The 20,017-nt window shown below is 32.6% G+C and overlaps 1 protein-coding gene across 1 annotated transcript in view; it reads left to right on the forward strand.

Moving 5' to 3' along the window:
• LOC127839598 (paired box protein Pax-6-like) overlaps positions 1-19,811 on the forward strand; it is a 28,557-nt gene extending 8,746 nt beyond the window's left edge. Inside the window, exon 6 of the mRNA XM_052367987.1 lies at positions 19,603-19,811. Coding sequence (XP_052223947.1) covers positions 19,603-19,811 — 209 coding nt within the window. The remainder of the gene's footprint in view (positions 1-19,602) is intronic.
• Positions 19,812-20,017: the final 206 nt, after the last annotated feature.

Here is a 20,017-nt window from a genome sequence, read left to right on the forward strand (position 1 = left end):
TATATATATATATATATATATATATATATATATATATATATATATATATATATATATATATATATATATATATATATATATATATATATATATATATATATATATATATATATGTTTATCCTGTTTTGATAACAAATTTTTATTGTACATGTACTGAATATAGAGTATTTCGTTTCCACATGATCAATGTATAATTGATAATTTTAAAATATAATACGTTATATAATAATCATTAGATCTGAACAATATATTCCAAATTTTTACAATACTTTTCCAAAGCTGTGCTCGGGAAACAATACTATTAATAAGACTGATTGTTATAATGAAGTTAATCCGTTTTCATGGAGAACAATGTTTACAATTAGGCTACGTAAGTTTGCATATGTGTTGTTTAGAGGAATGTACTGATTGTTTCAAGGCTACCCAAATTGCATTCATTATGTGAATACGTTTATATAAAATGCATCTTTGGTACTTGGCGTTTTGTCAAAGTCATAGATATACAATGAGTTTCCTTCCGCTAATGCATCTGGAAAGTCTCTTTGTTTGCATTAGTATTTTATAATTTACAATAAGCATACTCAGAAAATGCATAAACATGGAACGCACCAGTTCAAAACTTACAATCGTTACCACTTAATATATATGAATGGACGAAAAACAATAATGCGTTGACACTTGTTATGCTCTTTTCCATTTTGAGAATATGTCGTTGATAAAAACCTTTCAAGTTTAAGATTAAATGTAAACCTTTCGACGCGGAACCTTGATGCGGCTTAAATATGACCTATATACGTGAATATCAACTTTTCAAATAAAAACACTCATTTTTAATGCACTATTAATATTACTTCTTTTCTGATTGTGTTCAGCAAGTACCAAATTGAAGCGGCATGTAAACAATGCCAAGTGACTTATATTTTGCAATTGCATTCGCAAATGGAATTTTGGGATTTTGGATTGGAAACAAAATGTCAACATCTGATTACTGGACTGTTAAATATGGAACTTACGCAATGACAAAAACAAGTAACGTGATATCATAATAAATATGTTTTCAAGGAAATTAAAATAAACGTTACCACTAACTCTGCATGGCCTGTTTTTCTTACATTGACTTACTAGTGGACGGACGCAATAATAAACATTGATATATAGGGACAGGTTACAACCCTAACCGTTATGGTATTCTAATTTACAACTGATATTGACGATAGTGAATATTGTGTTTGCTCTGTATCATACTGTTTTTAATATATAATAAAATACAATTGCCGCAAGGCTTTCATTTGCAAAATTATTTGTAAAATAAGTTTTGTTCAGCTGCTTGATGCAAAATCTGTTTACAGTTCAAAATATTACGGTATCGAATAGTTTATTGCGTTTTATCTGCTTTATTGTTATCGTAAATTATGACGTAATATTTAAATCCGATTTATATTAATGAGCACCAAACAGTGACATATATAAGGGGGTTGTTCATAATAAAACATATATCGGACATATTGTTATTAGTCCGACATCGAGGTAAAGGTATCATTTACATTCTCCAGCGTATACGTCTACAACCTGTAGCAGTTTTGAACTACAAGGATGGATATAAAAACAGAAGTATAATTTTATGAATGCTTATACTTTCAGACTAATGATAATTCAACATTAACGTGTATTTGTTGTAGTTCATAATATGAGTACATGCATGCTGCTCGTGGAATCTTATTACAACTATTTCGTACATAAAAACTGATTTGTAATTAAAACACGAAAATTAACACACATCTAAAAGTCAGTCGTTATCCACAAACACGTGTTTTTCTTTCTGATGATATTTAACTCAAATGCCGCAAAGAAAAATCTTGGACAAAAATTTACGATTACAAATTATAAGAAAACAGGGTGCTGTCGTAAGGATATATACGTAATGTCATGCCAATACCGTAACATCTTAGACATTCACACTTGTTTGATTAGTAATACATGTCATTGCTCATGGTTTATATTCTATTTTATATTTCACAAACATATTGTGCTTCCTTTCTTGTTATTTTGTAACGTTTTATTCCAATACAAAAGTCTCCTTTCTGAATTTGTTTATGCCCTTTTAAATGATTAAATTGCATTATTTTTCTCCTTAACAAAGACGCGTGATTAAATCCCTAAATGAAGACATAAACCGATGCGACAAACACGTGTCCGCCTACTTGAACAAGCAATTCATGATTCTTTTTCTGTGATTCGTTTTACCAACCAACGTCACATATTTTAAGACCGATGTGTTTGTGTATTTTCTTAAATAAAATACGTACAGAACATCTTGTTTATTTTCCAAACGAATTTTCAATAACGAATACCTTTTTCCAGAAATTGCCACATAAATTGTAGGTTCATCTTGATGCAAGTCGTTGGTATATTTACAAAAGAGTTGGGCCCTTAAAGGCCCATAAATACTTAACATCAACGATTTCGTACATTATTTCGACACATAAAAAGCAATGTTTCTTATATCAATAGCCAAATTTTAAATGCTAGATTTGGCCTGATAACATAGATTTCACAGCATGCAAAATGTTCTTTTTTGTCTGTGACAATATTGACAACACATGTTCATGTATCATATGAGTGTTTGTGTGTCGTGTGAATAGATATCGTTTGCAGAAATTAAAATGGAATATATTGTGCCACAAAAATAAAAACGAGCATTTTTTATCTCGATTAATCTATGTTACTAATACCATATATAGCGTTGAAAATTTGGCTATTTCTATTCTAGGAACATTTATTTTTATATGGGTTAATTTTATTTTAAGAAATATTGTGCGAAATATTCGTTGCTTTTGGGAAGTTCTGATACTTTAAAGCATTAGTGTATTGCTGTTGCTTTATTTTATTTAGATTTAATGTCGATAGAAAACGTTCGGGTTTTTAACCGTTACATAATACATTTTTTACATTGTGAAGAGAGCTGTAAGCTGCCGATAATCTTATAAATAATGTTATACGAATACTTAGGGTTATCGGCATTCAAGAATATTGCAAAAACCATATGATGGTAGGTTAGTCATGGATCGTTACAAACATGTCATTGCAAATTATGGGTCGAACGAACAAGGCAACTCCCTATATATGCCCAATCGCAAAGAATGTTTATAATTCTTTTCCGTACGCCGTGATTCACGTTTACATTGAATTCTATACTAAAACTAATGGTTGATTTTCATAAATGCATATGCATTGTACAAAGTAAATGTGTCCCATTTTTGCTAGAAAGCTATAATTTTGCACAGACCAAGTTCCACTCTTTCCTGATATATTTCGCCTAAATAGGCTTTTTCAAAGTTTATTTTAACAAATTAACTACATTTTCTTTCTATTTCTCAACACAAACAAGTATATAAATATATTATATACTATATACAATATGTATTATTATATAAATTGATTATATACTTGTTTGTGTTGAGAAATAGAAAGAAAATGTAGTTAATTTGTTAAAACAAACTTTGAAAAAGCCTATTAAGCGAAATATATCAGGAAAGAGTGGAACTTGTCCTGTGTAAATTTATATTTATCCCTACTGGATACAAAACTGAGCTATATATTTTTTTTTTACCAGACGTAAAATGCTCCATAAATTTATTATCGTGATCAATACTTTTAGATTTAGTTCTTGTTATTGTAATCGTTTAATGGAAATAATATATATTTAATTTAAAGTTTATCATACGTGTTTAAATCATAGCCAGTAACCCAAATATACCATAATTAAGTAAATAGTTTTGCGTTATGACTTATTTCAACCAAAAATGCGATATCACAATATTCGACTGATAAAATTGCGTACAATGGAATCGTTTTAACATCTGCATTTGCTTTTAACGAAGTTTTCTTCAACGGATACAACCTTGGATGGTACGTCTCAATTATATTGATAAATAAGCATATACATGTAATGCAAACACTTCGAATGATAAATTCGCGATAAATTTAAATGCTATGCCACATTCTTTGACTTCTATATTCATATTAAACTTGCCGATTAATATAACATGTTGATATTTCATTATATGCGCTATTTATGTTACACATGTTTCCCAACTACTCACGTGTACGCTATCAACGTTAATTTAACACAATACAAGGGGACACAATTCGGGGCACATACTTGTAAAATAAATGGGTCAAATTGTAAACCTTTGCAATATTTCCTTAGCAACCGTTTTGCGGCGTCTTCGTGAATTACAAGACGACGATTTGAATGCTAAGTCATACGATAATAAGTATTTAAAGATTTTTAATAAAGACCAGATGAAACAGTGTATATCGACCGGAGGCAGTTGTTGGACATGATTATTTAAATTTACCAAATCATCAAACGGTACGTAATATTTAGCGGACTTTTTAGAATAAAGCGTATTGATAATAAGTACACTGCATGGTTACTTTCACGTAAAGACGTACTCGTTCGTTGTAACAAAAGGGAAGATGGTAGTGCCTTCTACAGTATATGTGATTGTAATGCTACCATATAGTTTAATAAATTACTTTAGCAGGTGAACCTTGTTTATTCAGTTCTGATCAAATATTTGGGAAATTTCCTGGAAAAGTGTAGGATATCAAATAGAATCCTATTTTAGACTCGCTCTCTTCGGAACGGATTGTGTATTTGGAAAACGGGTTTTTATTATTTAAAATACGGGCATTAAATACGTTTAACAGTCAAAACAAAAAACAAAAGCTAATTTTAAAAGTGTGTTTACCTGTAACGACTAATGAACTTAAGTACGCATGCTAAAATATAGAACTACTTAGTTATGCAATAAAACTTTATGAGCCAATATCGAATTTTTCGATATGTTGAAAACAACAGATACAGGAAAACACGCGTGTTAGTTGATCTTCTTATTAAGATATCCATTTTTTCGAGGAGCATCTTTGGTTTATTACTTCATATTTCATGAGTGGTTTCTTCTTTAATTGATATTTTAACATTTAAAAATACCCTACCATGAATGTTCACATGATTGTTAGAATAAAAGATATTTTTTAAATACATTATAACGATGCTGTTAAATGGCATGCTTAATTTTATTGTCGGTGCGCGCGGGTTGCGCGAAACTATCTGCGCAAAGAAATAGGTTAAGTTGACGTTACATGGATGATAATTAAGAACAAAATGAAAATAAAGAAAAATATCAAAACTTCATAGTGCAATTATGGTGTTTTTACTGTTTTATGCTTTTATATATATATATATCAATTATTTTCTTAGTTCTCATGCCAGTCATTATTTTTACAAAAGACATGCTTATCGTCCAAACACGCTTTCAATTGGGGAATTATGTATAAGAAAATGCTATGAATCAGTAATAGCATGTGTGCTAATAACTTTCGTTATTCCGAATATGGAGGAAAATACTATGCAAAATTAATGACTGCCTTGCAAATCGTATCAAATAAATAACTTTCAGTCGAACAATTGACAGGTTGATATAACATGCAAATTATTCAAATATGATTCAAACAACCTCTCTAAAAATAATATTATTTCAATGAATATAATCAGTGCAAAAGTAAAATAAATCTAAAAATCAGGGATAATCAAACTTAGCTAAGCCAATACAATTCAATAGTAAACCTCTATAAAACATGACTAAAAGTTTATTATAGAAGTTCAAACTTTTGTGATACCCTATTCGAAGCATGTATTTGATTATGTTGAACACTCTTCAATTACAACCATTGCCCGATACATTTATTTGATTGTATGTGAAAGATATGTTGTAGATTGACCTTTAGTAGCAATTGTATATGGAATGTATGCTCCAGCGTTAGCGAGAATCCTCCTGAGCAAATGAGTCACTGGACATAATGCATGTGCGTAAAGCGTCGTCCCAGATTAGCCTGTGCAATCCGCATGGGCTAATCAGGGACGAAACATTCCGCTTGAAAGACATTTTTTGTTAAAATGAAGTCTCTTCTTAGCAAAAATCCAATTAAGGTTAAAAGTGGCGTTCCTGATTAGTCTGTGTGGATAGCACAGGCTAATCTGGGACGAGACTTTACGCACATGCTTTATGCCCAGTTTTCTCAGAACACGTCTCAATTGAATAACGCGTCGTTTGACAGTAACGTTCTGACGCTCGTTATAACAAAAGTAAAAAAGGTAAATACTTGCACTCACAAACCTTGATTTTGCGTCTGGTATATAGCTTTTTATGTTTCTCATGTGTTTTACCATTTTGTATTTTAAAGTTTTACAAGCGGTATTATCAAGAACAATTAATACATTACTTCTTTATATTCAACTAACGCAATTTCTTCGACATCCACATGTGTTTGACTAGTTTTAAATGTAATGTCTTATGGTTCCCAGTCTATTTTATCATTAAAACAAATGATCCATTCTTTCTGACGTTTTTGCCGTTTTTGTCGCGCAAATTGCCCGCTTAATGCATTTGTTCTTATCCGTTTTAAATGCTTCAGTATTAATGGTTTCCTTAATCGACCTTAACATTAAAAACATATTCTTACCCGCCTACTTGAACGAGCAATAAATGATTTATCTTCTAAGAGCCGGTTTTATACAACTTAACAATCTTTTATGTCAGATGTATTTATGTAATGCTCTAATAAAATATAACATATGTAATTATATCCTGTTTATTTTTCTCATGCGTTAGCAATTACGAATACCTTTTCAAAACAATATTACAATATTAAAACAATACACATTCCAGATTCAGTTAATTGCAAGTTATTGTTATATTAAGAAACTTGTTCGGCCCATTTTAAACGTATGCATATAGGTTATGTTTTGTTTTTATTAAGATTAAACGTCAACCGATTACGCGACGACTTTTAATCGTTACGTTTGTTAGGAAACATTGTGGAGAGATAAGCAGCCAAGAATCTTGAATTGTATTCAATATCCAGGTCACGTTTGTTTAGATTCACGTAATGTTTTTTTAGGAAAGCAAAATAATTATGTCAATATTGATACTTATAGTAAATTATATAAGATGTGTATAACGCGCATAACGACTACCAGTGTGTTATGGCATTCAAGTGTATTGCAAAAACAGATTCCATAAGGTTGATCATGGATCGTTAAACGCATGTCATTGCAAATTCGGGTCGAAGGAAACCAAGCAATACATACATGACAGCACCCTATATACGCCTAATCGCAAAATAATGTTCTAAATTATTTTCCGAGCGCCGCGATATACGTTTACATGAATTTCGTAATAATACCATCAGTGGTTTTCTATGAATGCACACGTCTGTAACAAGTAAGTTCGTCTCATTTCCACTCGAAAGTTATATGTTTATAGTATTTTGTTAGCAAACGTGAAAGCTCGCTGAAATTATTATTTGCTCAAACTTTTTAGATTTAGTTTTTGTGTACTCGTTCGATTGAAAGCATATGCCCCGGTACGTTTTGTTTGAAGTTTACCACATGTACATATGTTTCAATCATAGCAAATGAATCGCTTAATATATAAGTTAAATCATAATTTCACGATACGATAAATTTTAACCATAAATGCGTTAAAACAATCTTCTAATGATAAGATTGCGAGCAATGCAATTGTTTCGTAACACGTTAATTTGCATTCCCCATTGCTGCTTTGTACGGATAAATCCGCGGAGGATACTTCTTGCTTGTATTGATAAAACTTCAAATGATTGAATCGCGCGCGATACAACAACCTTCGACTGATGATTTCGCTTGCGACGCGGCTACAAATGACTGATATATTCGAGTGTGGTGCGATCAGCTTCGATTAATCAATCGCGTATGATACTTTAACAATTAAAGGATAAATTCGCGATGCGGCTAGCCTTGAGTGATATCATAAATGTATCCTGCGTTGTCGTAGAAAGGAATCGCATTGCATTAGCAAACTTTAAAGCACTTTTACGCAATGTAACGTTCATGAAACAAAGGTCATTCATGGATGCCTTTGGTGATATCCGTCTGCTACAAGAGTGATTGCCCCTGATAGCCTTGAAATATGATAAGATAACGCAAATAATTATTGTTATGTAAAAAAATCGTACTTTTTTCAGACATAAATACTCATTGTTTGAATTGATAAAACAACCATTATACATTATATACATTAGAAAGTTAAAACGACGATACAAGTAAAACGCAATTAACAACTGATTTCTTTCTTAATTACTGTGCAGTTTGTTAATTACATGAAACATCTGACATCGTACATATAACTTAAACCTGTTTACAAAGAATGACATATACCATGAACTTTAAGTACGAATATTTGGAACAACATCGGTTAAGGTAGTGGAAGCCTAATGTGTACTTTTCCAGAAAAACAATGTAAATTTAATATCACAACTTATTGCAATATGATAAAACTTTCTACCAGCCAGTTATGTTTTAACACTTGGTTGGAAACACCTACCATTTGACTCGGTTGGTCGTTGTCTGTGGATTGACCATTTATCCAAAATGACCAGCTTTTAGTTGTGAGCGTTACCTCACGACTAAATTTACAGAGCATGTTTTGCAAATCAGTATGTGTTTAGAAGCCTTAGCTACGCTAAGAATCGTAACTCACTATGCTAGGAACGATTTCCGCTGCCTGTCTGCACTGCAGACGACGAATGCCTAGGAGCGTCTGCATCTACTACTGCAGTGAGTGTATTTACCAGCTTGTAAGACGACATTGGCCAGTCTAGTGTTTATCATTGAAATCTGTACATATTGCCTGCTTTCATGGAAAACGGGGCTTAATGCATGTCAAATTAGATTAGCCTGTGCACTCCTGATTAGCCTGTGCAATGCGCACAAGCTAATCAAGGACGACAACAGCGAACAACTTCAGTGCATTCAGCGCTTTGATTGTAAATGGGATATAAATATATTTTGACAATAAAAGTTATAAGCATACTCAAGTGGATTGTACTAGTGGACACAGCATGAAAACAAAGTGTCATAGACAGCGCATTGTTCCTTGGATTTCCAATAATATGTGAACCCATCTGGATAAAATAACAAAAACAAAAACAAATCATTAAGTGACAAAACATTTTGATTACGTTTTATGTCACTAATAGTGGAATGAAATGCATATATTGTATATATTTATATTCTTCACTGTATATATTTTTATCCCATCATCAGACGTGCATTGTCGAAATAAACCACTGTGGAATAAATTTCCCTCTATTTCGGTAGTGCTGAAATATAGCTGTCACGCGCGGCGGAGAATGGTCATATTACTCGGAATCAACTATAAAGTAATCATTTTTAGTAAAATCGAATCAGATTCAACAAAACAAACAATTTGATACCAAGATGTAATATATTTTTAACACATAATGCAACTCAAAAAGCAAAAAAACATTATTTACAAATATTAAGTGCGCGTACTCGTGACGTTATTATTAACACGTCATACGACACAATGCATGTTCTTTCACGCTAAAGCTGCAGTTGTTTTTAGTGTGTTTTTTTTCCATTATTTCTTAAAAATCGGGGACGTAGAGGTATGATAAACAGAAAAACAGGTTAGTTGCTGATCTTTTTGTAATGTATTAGGCTCGGCACGATTAAAATAATTAAACAATGTTTGCTTAGAATAACTTTGGAATTTTCCGTGTAGTTCGATTTTCCTATTCTATTTTTAAAGAAATTATTTACGACTAAGAAAATAGATGGGATAAATCGAATACTAGGTCGGTGCCGAATAAAGCAAAGTTTATTTTGCGAGGCTTAGAAAATCTGAACCACGAGCCTTCACCGACCTTGTATTCTCTATATATTCTCTATATGCTTAATGAATATCAGGAAATGGTACCGTTTCTATCTTAAGAAAGGCCACTTTAAGTATTGTTATCCCACATTCATCATTACACAATAGATTTCAACATAAATTTGTATATCGCATCTATTTTGTGTTTTCTAGTTGCTAATAAACAAAAATAGTTATACACTCTTATGTATGAAATTTTGCTAAATTTGGCAAACCATTGATATCATATTACATTAATGTTACAATCTTAAGGTCGTCCAAAGGCAGCACATATGTTGAGAACTTCGAACCCGTTTTCAAATCCACGACAGCAATCTGACTTAAATCCGGATTCACTGTACCCCGAACTGTAATAAATTCACGCAATGCTTTTTCATGACTTCAATTATACCTTTTCAAGTTTCGTACTGACGCCTTATAGGATTGTTTGTTATGAGAAACAATCATTTTTAAGGACAACACGCACTTCACAAATAGTTGACTCCTTGACCTCAAATTATAAAACATAAAAATATGCGTTCCGTGACGTAATGTGATTAATCTTTGAAACTCTAAAAAATATATAACCTTTTTGGAAATGCGTTTGATTTAATTCGCCTGGAATCAGTCCAAAAACAGGTGTGTCTTACGTAGATCCGTTTGTTCCATGTTCGAAAGTTACTTAGGCTGGCTCTGACTCAAACTTGACAAGATGGAGATTGCCTCTGGAAACTGTTCTAGCCAATATTTTCACATGCCATATTAGAGATGCCTAACACCTACACAGAAACGTAACTAAACTGTAAGTTAATTGAATGGTCGATTAGTCACAAATATTCTTGATACGTCATGCACTTATGAATCGTCGTAATTTATAAGCGTCCATTGAAAAGAGTATTAATTAGTGTATGTACATAAACTGTGAATAAAAAATACCGTAATAATTTTGTGTCTGAATTAAACTGCCTTCATTCAACAGCAGAACAGCATTGATAATCGGTATCACATTCTTGTGTGTGTGTGTGTGCAAACCGCCTGGTCTTTTTACGCGCTTTTATTTTGCAACGAAATGTCAACACTCGTAACTTCATGGACGAATTTTTTTTTCAAACGAATGAATTATAATAAGTGTTATTTTCAAGTAAATAAAGTTTAAGGTGATGAATACATTATCTTCCTAAATAAAAAAAAACATTTATGTGTGTGTTTAGTTTTTTAATTTAAACGCTCTCGTTTATTCCGTGATTTAATGAGTATTTCCGGACTTTGACGAAAATATCCAATCGTTGCCGAACGTCTTCTGAATACGGCGTTATGGTCCGAATATTACCGATCTCATTAGGATCCTTCTGGCTTACGTAACGAACGTATATAAAAAACATTGCAAAGCACGAAGTGCATTACCTAACATATTGAAAAAAAGGTACAAGATATTATACTTTTTAGTATATCTTACACTAACGATTTTCTGTTCCGGTCTCGATGAGTATGTGTCTTTTATTACGTCATAATTCGTAAGTGTTTTCGTCTTTCACTGATATTCTTACAATAAAACGTTTCCTGCATGAATGTTCGCATGACGTTGGAATAAATGTTAACATCTCATAAATAAATGGTAACGATTCTGGTAGATGGAATGCTTAAATTTAATGTCGGTTTGCGTGTTTTGCGCTAAACTCTCTTTGAGTAGAAATCGAAGAAGATGATGGGCCGTGCGTGTTCATTTTGAAAGTGATGTATTTGTTGTTTATGTGATCTCTCTATCTCTCTTACAGGACAAATCTATGCAAAATTAATAACTGCAAAGCAAGTTGAAAGATCTTAAAAAACTACGCAACAAAACAAAGGCCAAAACATATCGAATACCATTGGTACTTTGAAATATGGCTACACTATGCCAATACTATTATGTGAAAGAAATGTAATCAATATAATCAGTGTACAAGTCCCAATAAAAGCAAACATATTCAAAATAAAAAATAGTTGTTAATATACAAAAACTACTATTACGATAACTACTATTGCTACTTCTACCACTACTACTACTACTACTACTACTGCTACTACTACTACTACTACTACTACTACTACTACTACTACTACTACTACTACTACTACTACTACTACTACTACTACTACTTCTACTACTACTATACTACTACTACTACTACTACTACTACTACTACTACTACTACTACTACTACTACTACTACTACTACTACTACTACTACTACTACTACTACTTCTACTACAACTACTACTACTACTACTACTACTACTACTACTACTACTACTACTACTACTACTACTACTACTACTACTACTACTACTACTACTACTACTACTACTGCTACTCCTCCTCCTACTACTACTACTCCTCCTCCTCCTCCTCCTCCTACTACTACTACTACTACTACTACTACTACTACTACTACTACTACTACTACTACTACTACTACTACTACTACTACTACTGCTACTGCTACTACCACTACTACTACTACTACTACTTCTACTACTACTACTACTACTACTACTACTACTACTACTACTACTACTACTACTACTACTTCTACTACTACTGCTACACTTGCTACTACTACTTTTACTGCTACTACTACTACTACTACTACTACTACTACTACTACTACGGCGTAAGAAAACGTGTTTATTGAGGATATCACTAAAAAATCCGGTTGAAATCGGTTGAAAACAAACAATATAGCGATTTTTATTTTGAGGTCGAGTACGGTAAAGTACGAAAACGACCAAATTAATATTCACGATTCGACACGTTGATTAAAACCTAAACAAACAAAATTGCGGATACGGGCGAATTTATCGGAGAGAAGGTAAGAACAAATGCGAATGCATCTGTTACATACGGAAACTGAGTTGCAACGCTACATTTTGCTAAGTCAATGTATTTATCTTCCATATGCTAATACTGTTGAGCGAAAGCTAAATATAGATATAATTTGCATAACTCGTGACGCTGCAGTGCTTTTCGCCTATTTCATGTATTTATGATCATTTATATTGTATCGATTTAAAACCGATTTCGACCATGTTTACGATGTCAACCTCGATAAAAACATATATTGTAATGAAGTTATGTAAATTTTGTCTCTCGTTATACGATTAATATTCAAAACATTGATTTATTCCGCGAACTGGGACTTTAAGTACCTTAAGTGACATAATTTAGCATACATGGTGTTTGCCTCGATAAAGATACTTGACCGACAGCCTAAGGGAAAGATACTATGACATTCGACAACATTTGGAAAACAATATACGAAACAAGAGTTAATACAAATACGACATAGACGACGGCAAGCAATCGATACAGAATAAAGATATGCAGCACTTGCAGCAAAACTTCAAACAAAAACACAGCCAATAAACTAGTACACACAGCATTCGTCCTGCTATGTTTATTTTCGGTTGTGAACTGTAGATTCCTATCTATTTAAGACCGATATGAATAAATAGAAACTAAAAAATTGAACAATTTACCATGTATTGTTATGCATGTAATTGTATTGTGGTAAATCTGCAAAAGATATAGTGGTTGAAATCAAATTGTCCATCATATAGTGTGTACATCGCTTCACTGACATCCCATTACTTACGTAGTCATGAATGGCGGCTGACCTTTCGTAAGGCTGTCTTTAATTTGAAACAAATAGTGATCCGAAATGGGCCTAAATTATTTTCGAAAATTCATGTTTTCTTAATGCATTTATATTCGGATGTTCGGTCATAAACTTCTTGATGAAATAATTATGTAGTTTACCTTTCCTTTATATGGTAGTTCTACAAAGTATTGCTATGTTATTAACTTAATTTTTTGTTACGTGCATATATAATAGAGAAATTAAAGCCACACACCTTGGAATGAAGTACATGTTAATCAATATATAATGATGCAATTTGAAAATGTGCAAAATTGTCATTTAATCTATAGCCTAGCTAGAGAGTATTTTTTTCTTTTTAATTTAAAATCCGAGAGTAGGATTTCTATACGTATAGGTACATTTCGACAAACGCGATTATTTTTAAGCTTTAAAGCGCAAAAAGACGGATTTCTTCCTTGTAACCAAATTATTTATTCTAATTGAGATAGATAAAATTAAAGCCTAGTTAGCAAGTTATTTATTATTTTTCAAACCGTACCGCTTTTAAACCCGAAAGTAGGATTTCTAGACGAATACGTCCATTTCGACAAACGCGATTATTTTTAAGTTTAAAAGCTCAATAGGGACGGATTTCTACCTTGTAACCACCATATATATTCTTATTGGCATAGATACAATATGTTTTTATTATTTAAACTTAAATTCACTATTCCATGTATTTCATTTCAAGGTGTGTGGCATTAAATGTCAATCCGAATATAAATGTTATCGTACAGAAAGCAAGCTCTTTAATGAATGTCACATTTATAGCGAGTAAATTGTTTGTTTTGTAACAAAATAGTGGGCAGTATAGGATATGCGGACATTAACAACTTCTCGTAATTCACGAGGACATCGTGGAACGCTTCATCGAATTGGTTGTAGGATAACAAATGTGTTTCGCTCAGCACTATGCTTTCTTAACTAACTGCATTATTTTTCGTAGTGCTTAACAACACAATAGGGTATAAAAAGCGCATTATGCTCAATTTATATTACCTTTCGTCGTGTTAAACGCTGGCGTTAAGTGACACATACACTTGGTAACGTGCTATTTGAATTAAGGCTCATGTAAAGTGTTAAAAGACGTATTCATTACATAGGCATTCTTCAATAAAAATAATGACAATTAATGCAATTTATATGTCAATTTGCTCGTAAATACTTGAAGCACATATCAGTAACTGATAATAAAAAATATTATGCAAAATGTTGCTTTTGAAGAAATATTCAGTGCATGCATGACATTATCAAAATAACAAACGGAGGTAAATTGAACAAATTCCTTTGGTCAAACTACATTGTATTGTATACACTTAATTTAAGGTACTACAAATAAAAGTTACGCACAACACACACCAACAATAATAAAATATGCAAAAGAAAACATCAAAAACTGTCAACAATTTACAAAAAACATTGGGAACTACTTTAAGTATGGTGGACTTTGCAGTAAGCCTTCATTTTCATATTTACTTATTAACTCGCAATACAGTACTCAGTATAGTCTCAAAATGACACAATGACAAAAAATAAACTATATTACCAAAAGGAAAAACTGTGAATGTTCAATTGAAATATAAAGGACTCCAAAAGACGACTAATTTGCTACCTTAAGGTTCATGTTAAGTGCCAAAATGACCCCACATTGAAGAAATTAAAAACATATAAAAATTATCAGTAATACCCAAAATAAATAAATGAAATTTACATATGGTTTCAATAATTATATATAATTTCAACATATGTATACATTTTCAAGAAAAACAATCACAAATCTTAGTAATAATGTCATTATTAGCAAAAATCCAATATATGGAAAATTCTCAAATCCATTAAAAAGAACACACATGAACCAAATAAAACCACCCACAGTATTTGCCAGTTATATTTAAGGTACTACTACCACTGAATTGCGTCAATAAAGCCCCACAACGACACTATGCAAATTTAAAAATGAACATGTTTATTCCATGAGTTGCTATTTATAGATTTTGGAAAAAGTCTAAGTTTCCAATTGCATAGTATGCGATCAAGAGGAGTTATGATGTTATGAAATATATTTCATGAAACTATATCATTTTCCTATTATCTCCATAACAATGACGCTTACGTGAAATTCACTAATTCAATATAATCTTGATACATTTAAGTCTCCTCCCGATTTAATGTCAACTGTCGTCCATTTTTGTCAGCAGTTTGTATTGATGCGCATTTACGAATTTATTAAATATTGCTTACATATTATATTTATTTGATTAGATAACTACAAAATACCTCATAAACAAATTATAAAAACTTAAGAACAAATGGATCGGTAATAATTTATAAATTGTCGAAATTGAAAAGAAATATTTTCCGAATATACTTCCGGCAAATAATGGCTAGCTGAACAGGTAAACATGACAAGACAATACCAAATGCATTTTTTGATCGATGACAAGGTTTTAATAGAAAGGTAAATGTTCACTTGGTTTAATATGTACGTGTGCCCAACATTTGTATAATTCATTTTTCCGATCACATAAATATAATGCATAGATCGTTAATTAAAATATTGTTAAGTCGACTTCCTTTAAACCGGATGTTTTATGCCCCACATGTTTGACGAACGGGTATGGTGTTCGAGCAGTGACATAAACATGTTGTAATTTGTTTAAAGGTAGCAAGTTAGTCGTCTTTTCGAGTCTTATATATTTCAAATTAACAATACACGTTTATGCCTTTTGGTAATATAGTTTATTTTTTGTATTTGCGTCATTTCGTGACTATGGTGAGTACTGTATTGCGAGTAATAAGTAAATTTGACAATAAAGGTTCACTGGAAATTCCACCATACTTAAAGTAGTGCCCAATTATTTTGTTAACTTTTGACATTCTTTGATGTTTTTCTTTTGGATATTTTAGGATTGTTGGTGTGTGTTGTGTGGACTTTTCATTTGTAGTACCTAACATTAAGTGTATACAATATTTTGACCAAAGGAATTTGTTCAATTGTCCGTTTGTTATTTTGATAATTTCATGCATGTGCTGTATATTTCTTCAAAAGCAATATTTTGCATAATATTTTTTTAATAAGCATTTACTGATCTGTTCTACTAGTATTTACAAGCCTATTGACATATTAATTGAATTATTTGCCATAATATTTATTGAACTATTCCTATGTGAAAAATAAGCCTTTTTACACTTTACATGAACCTTAAATCAAATTACGACCATGTGTATGTCATTGCTCGAACACCATACACGTTCAATACATTGTTTGGCATAAAATCATCTGGTGTCAAGGAAGTCGACATAAAACTATTTCAATTGACGGTCTAGGCATAATATTTGAGGGATCGGAATAATGAATTATACACAATTTGGACACATGTACATATAACACCAATTGAATACTTAACTTTCTATAAAAAAAAACCTTGTCATCGTTAAAAAAATGCATTTGTTATTGTCTTGTCATGTTTACTTGTTCAGCTAGGCGTTATACGCCGGAAGTATATTCGGAAAATATGTCTTTTGAAATTCGATCATTCATGCACTATTTCTACTACTTTTTTATTAAAATATTTATAATTTGTTTATGAGATAATTGAAAGTTATTTAATCGAATAGATGAAATATGTAAGCAATATTTAACAAATTCGTATATGCGGATACATACAAATTGCTGACCAAGATGGAAGACAGATGACATTAAATCGGAAAGAGACTCAAATGCATCAAGATTATATTGAATTAGTGCATTTAATGTGAGTGTCATTGTTATTGAGATAATCTGAAAATGATATGTTTTCATTAAATATATTTTATAGAATCATAACTCATTTTGATCGCATGCTATGCAAGTGGAAACTTAGACTTTTTACAAAATCTATAAATAGCTTCTCATGCCGATAGACATGTTCATTTGAAATACGCATAGTGTCGTTGTTGGGCATTATTGACACACTTCAATGGTAGCAGTGCCTTTAATATAACGGGCCTATACTGTTGGTGGTTATATTTTGTTAATGTGTGTTTATTTTAATGAATTTAAGAATTTGCCATACATTGGAGTGTTTGCTTATAATGGCATTATTAATAAGATGTGTGAGTGGTTTTTTTTTGACATGCATACATATATCGAACAAATATGTAATTATTGAAACCATATGTAAATTTCATGTATTTATTTTGGGTATAACAGAACATTTTAATATTTGTTCATGTTTTTCTATGCGGGGTCATTTGTGAACTTAAAATGAACATTAAAGTGATCGACTGCCATACGAATAGGTAGTCCCTTCACAACTACGCTCTCGAATGGGAAAAACAACAATATATTTTTGGTATGTCGTTGGTACGACCAACTGACTGATACCGTGTATTACTATTCCATAGTCATCAAACATATATAAAAGCATGAATACAAACAAAAGCTTTGTCGCCGTTACAACATCATACAACGTAGTCTATTACAACGCTATGCATACTGTATGCCAACACGAGTCCCTCCTCGTAAGCAACTATCAAGGCAGCCACGCCTATCGTCTCTTCCGGAGACCGAATCCCGCAGTGAAATTAATAATATGATACTGGTATATATGTATATATCGAATACATTAAATACATACTTAATGTGAGTAAACGCATGACCTGTCGAAAAAAACACAATCCTAAATTTAAAATATTAGCTCTTACCAGAGTAAGAGGCATGTAGATTGAATATTTAAACAACAACACTTGTAATGTTACTCATACAATTATTCAAAACAAATTAAAATTAACATGTGTATCGATCAGTCAATCCTAACGCTGAATGACTGAACAGATATACTTGGCTACGAGGAAAACGCCCTCTTACAGAGCCACCTATCGGATCTACATTGACAAGGGAAAATAGTTTTCGTCTAATTCGCACGTGCTCAAACGACGAAAACAATATTTCAATACTGGGACGCGTGAAACTTGTGATAGGCATAAATTAGAGACTGCAATTTAGTTTGGACATAAACCCCACGTGTAATCATTGTTATTCCACTTGAAACAACGGTCTCTGCAAGTTTTGCCATAGGAATCAAAACTGATAGGAGTGTCTAAAAGGTTTAAATACAAATAATACTCCCGTATAATAGGATTATTGGAATCGTGTTACAAAGCGATCCGCGAGCAGGGCAGCGATCCAGGTAATAACATACCTTTATATCTTCAAACAGTAAGTCAAATCCACATTTTGCAAGAATCCGGAATAACAGCCAACTATTGCAAATAACATGTCGGCCATGTTTGTGTTGCTAATGAACATCTGACCACCCACCATCCTGTGATAAGTGTTCGAGACTGTTTACGCACATTGAACACGACAACTATCTTCGATTTGACATTGCCAAACATATCGATGACAAGTGCTAGGAAACGACGAACACAGAAGTAATAGTGCTGTCACAAGCGACATTTTTACATTTAGCATCATTAGTAAAGCTTGTTAATATATTACTATGGGAAAGTTAGTTTTATACTCTTCGAGAAATTATGTTAAACGCGTAAAATTAAGCTCGATTTGTTATGTAAAGAGAAATAAATAGAATATTTGTTTTTTCGGGGTACATCCGTATACTGTGAAACCATTATTAATCGTCAGGCATTAATTTTCATAAATTTCGTCAGTCGACCGATCGGCGTATTTTAATTCCTAACGAACAAATATGCTCTATGTTTGAACAAAAACAAACATTAAGTTGAACAATATTTCAAACTTTACCGTAGACATGAGGCATTAAATTTGAACATAATCCATGCACACATTCACTGCTGTTTTGTAATCAAGATTAATCCGGTTTAGACACAAAGGGATGTAGATTACACAAGGTACTTAACTGACACGTTACGCTTCTTTAAAACGCGTGTGCAGTACAGCTGTATCGAATGCGTTGACTTCGTTCATGTAGAATGGTAATGAATTAGCGCTAATTGTTTATAACTTTATCACCCATAAGGTGCATTGTGTTTTTTCAGGGGTGTTGCATATTAGCCATCACGCAGCGAATGCCGATGAAAGACAATAAACAAAATGAAAAGATGACGATGTGTGATCAACATGCATCCGTCGTAATGGGTGTATGATGCGCAACTTGTGTTGCTCTAAGTGTGTGCTTTATGTATCTCGCTTACAGCCTCACACCTGGATACCAGCGTATGCTGGGAAAAGGGGAGCATATTCAGTCTCCCTCTTCCAGGCATAGCCTCTCATGCATCAAGACCGCTGTGGCCCAGAAATGGGATCCTCCGCGAGGTGATGGATGGTAACTGGGCACCTTGCGGCCCCAGGCTAAACCACAAGGTCTCGGAGGAAACTAGGCCCCTAGATACTGGACTTGCATGACCCCCCGGCGCGGGGACATGCTCTGCAGTTTTGTAAACCTAGTTCCCAGCTATGGGTCAAATAGCTCCACTGCCTTGTGGATGCCTTGGGAGAGGAAAAGGCTAAGGGATGATACCCCGACAGAAAACCGCTGCTGCCTTGCAGTCCGTCGTTGGATCGACAAAGGCTAAAGGAAAACAACCTGACAGAAATACACTGCTGCCTTG

The sequence above is a fragment of the Dreissena polymorpha genome, chromosome 7, assembly GCF_020536995.1.
Source record: "Dreissena polymorpha isolate Duluth1 chromosome 7, UMN_Dpol_1.0, whole genome shotgun sequence".
Classification (NCBI taxonomy): domain Eukaryota; kingdom Metazoa; phylum Mollusca; class Bivalvia; order Myida; family Dreissenidae; genus Dreissena; species Dreissena polymorpha.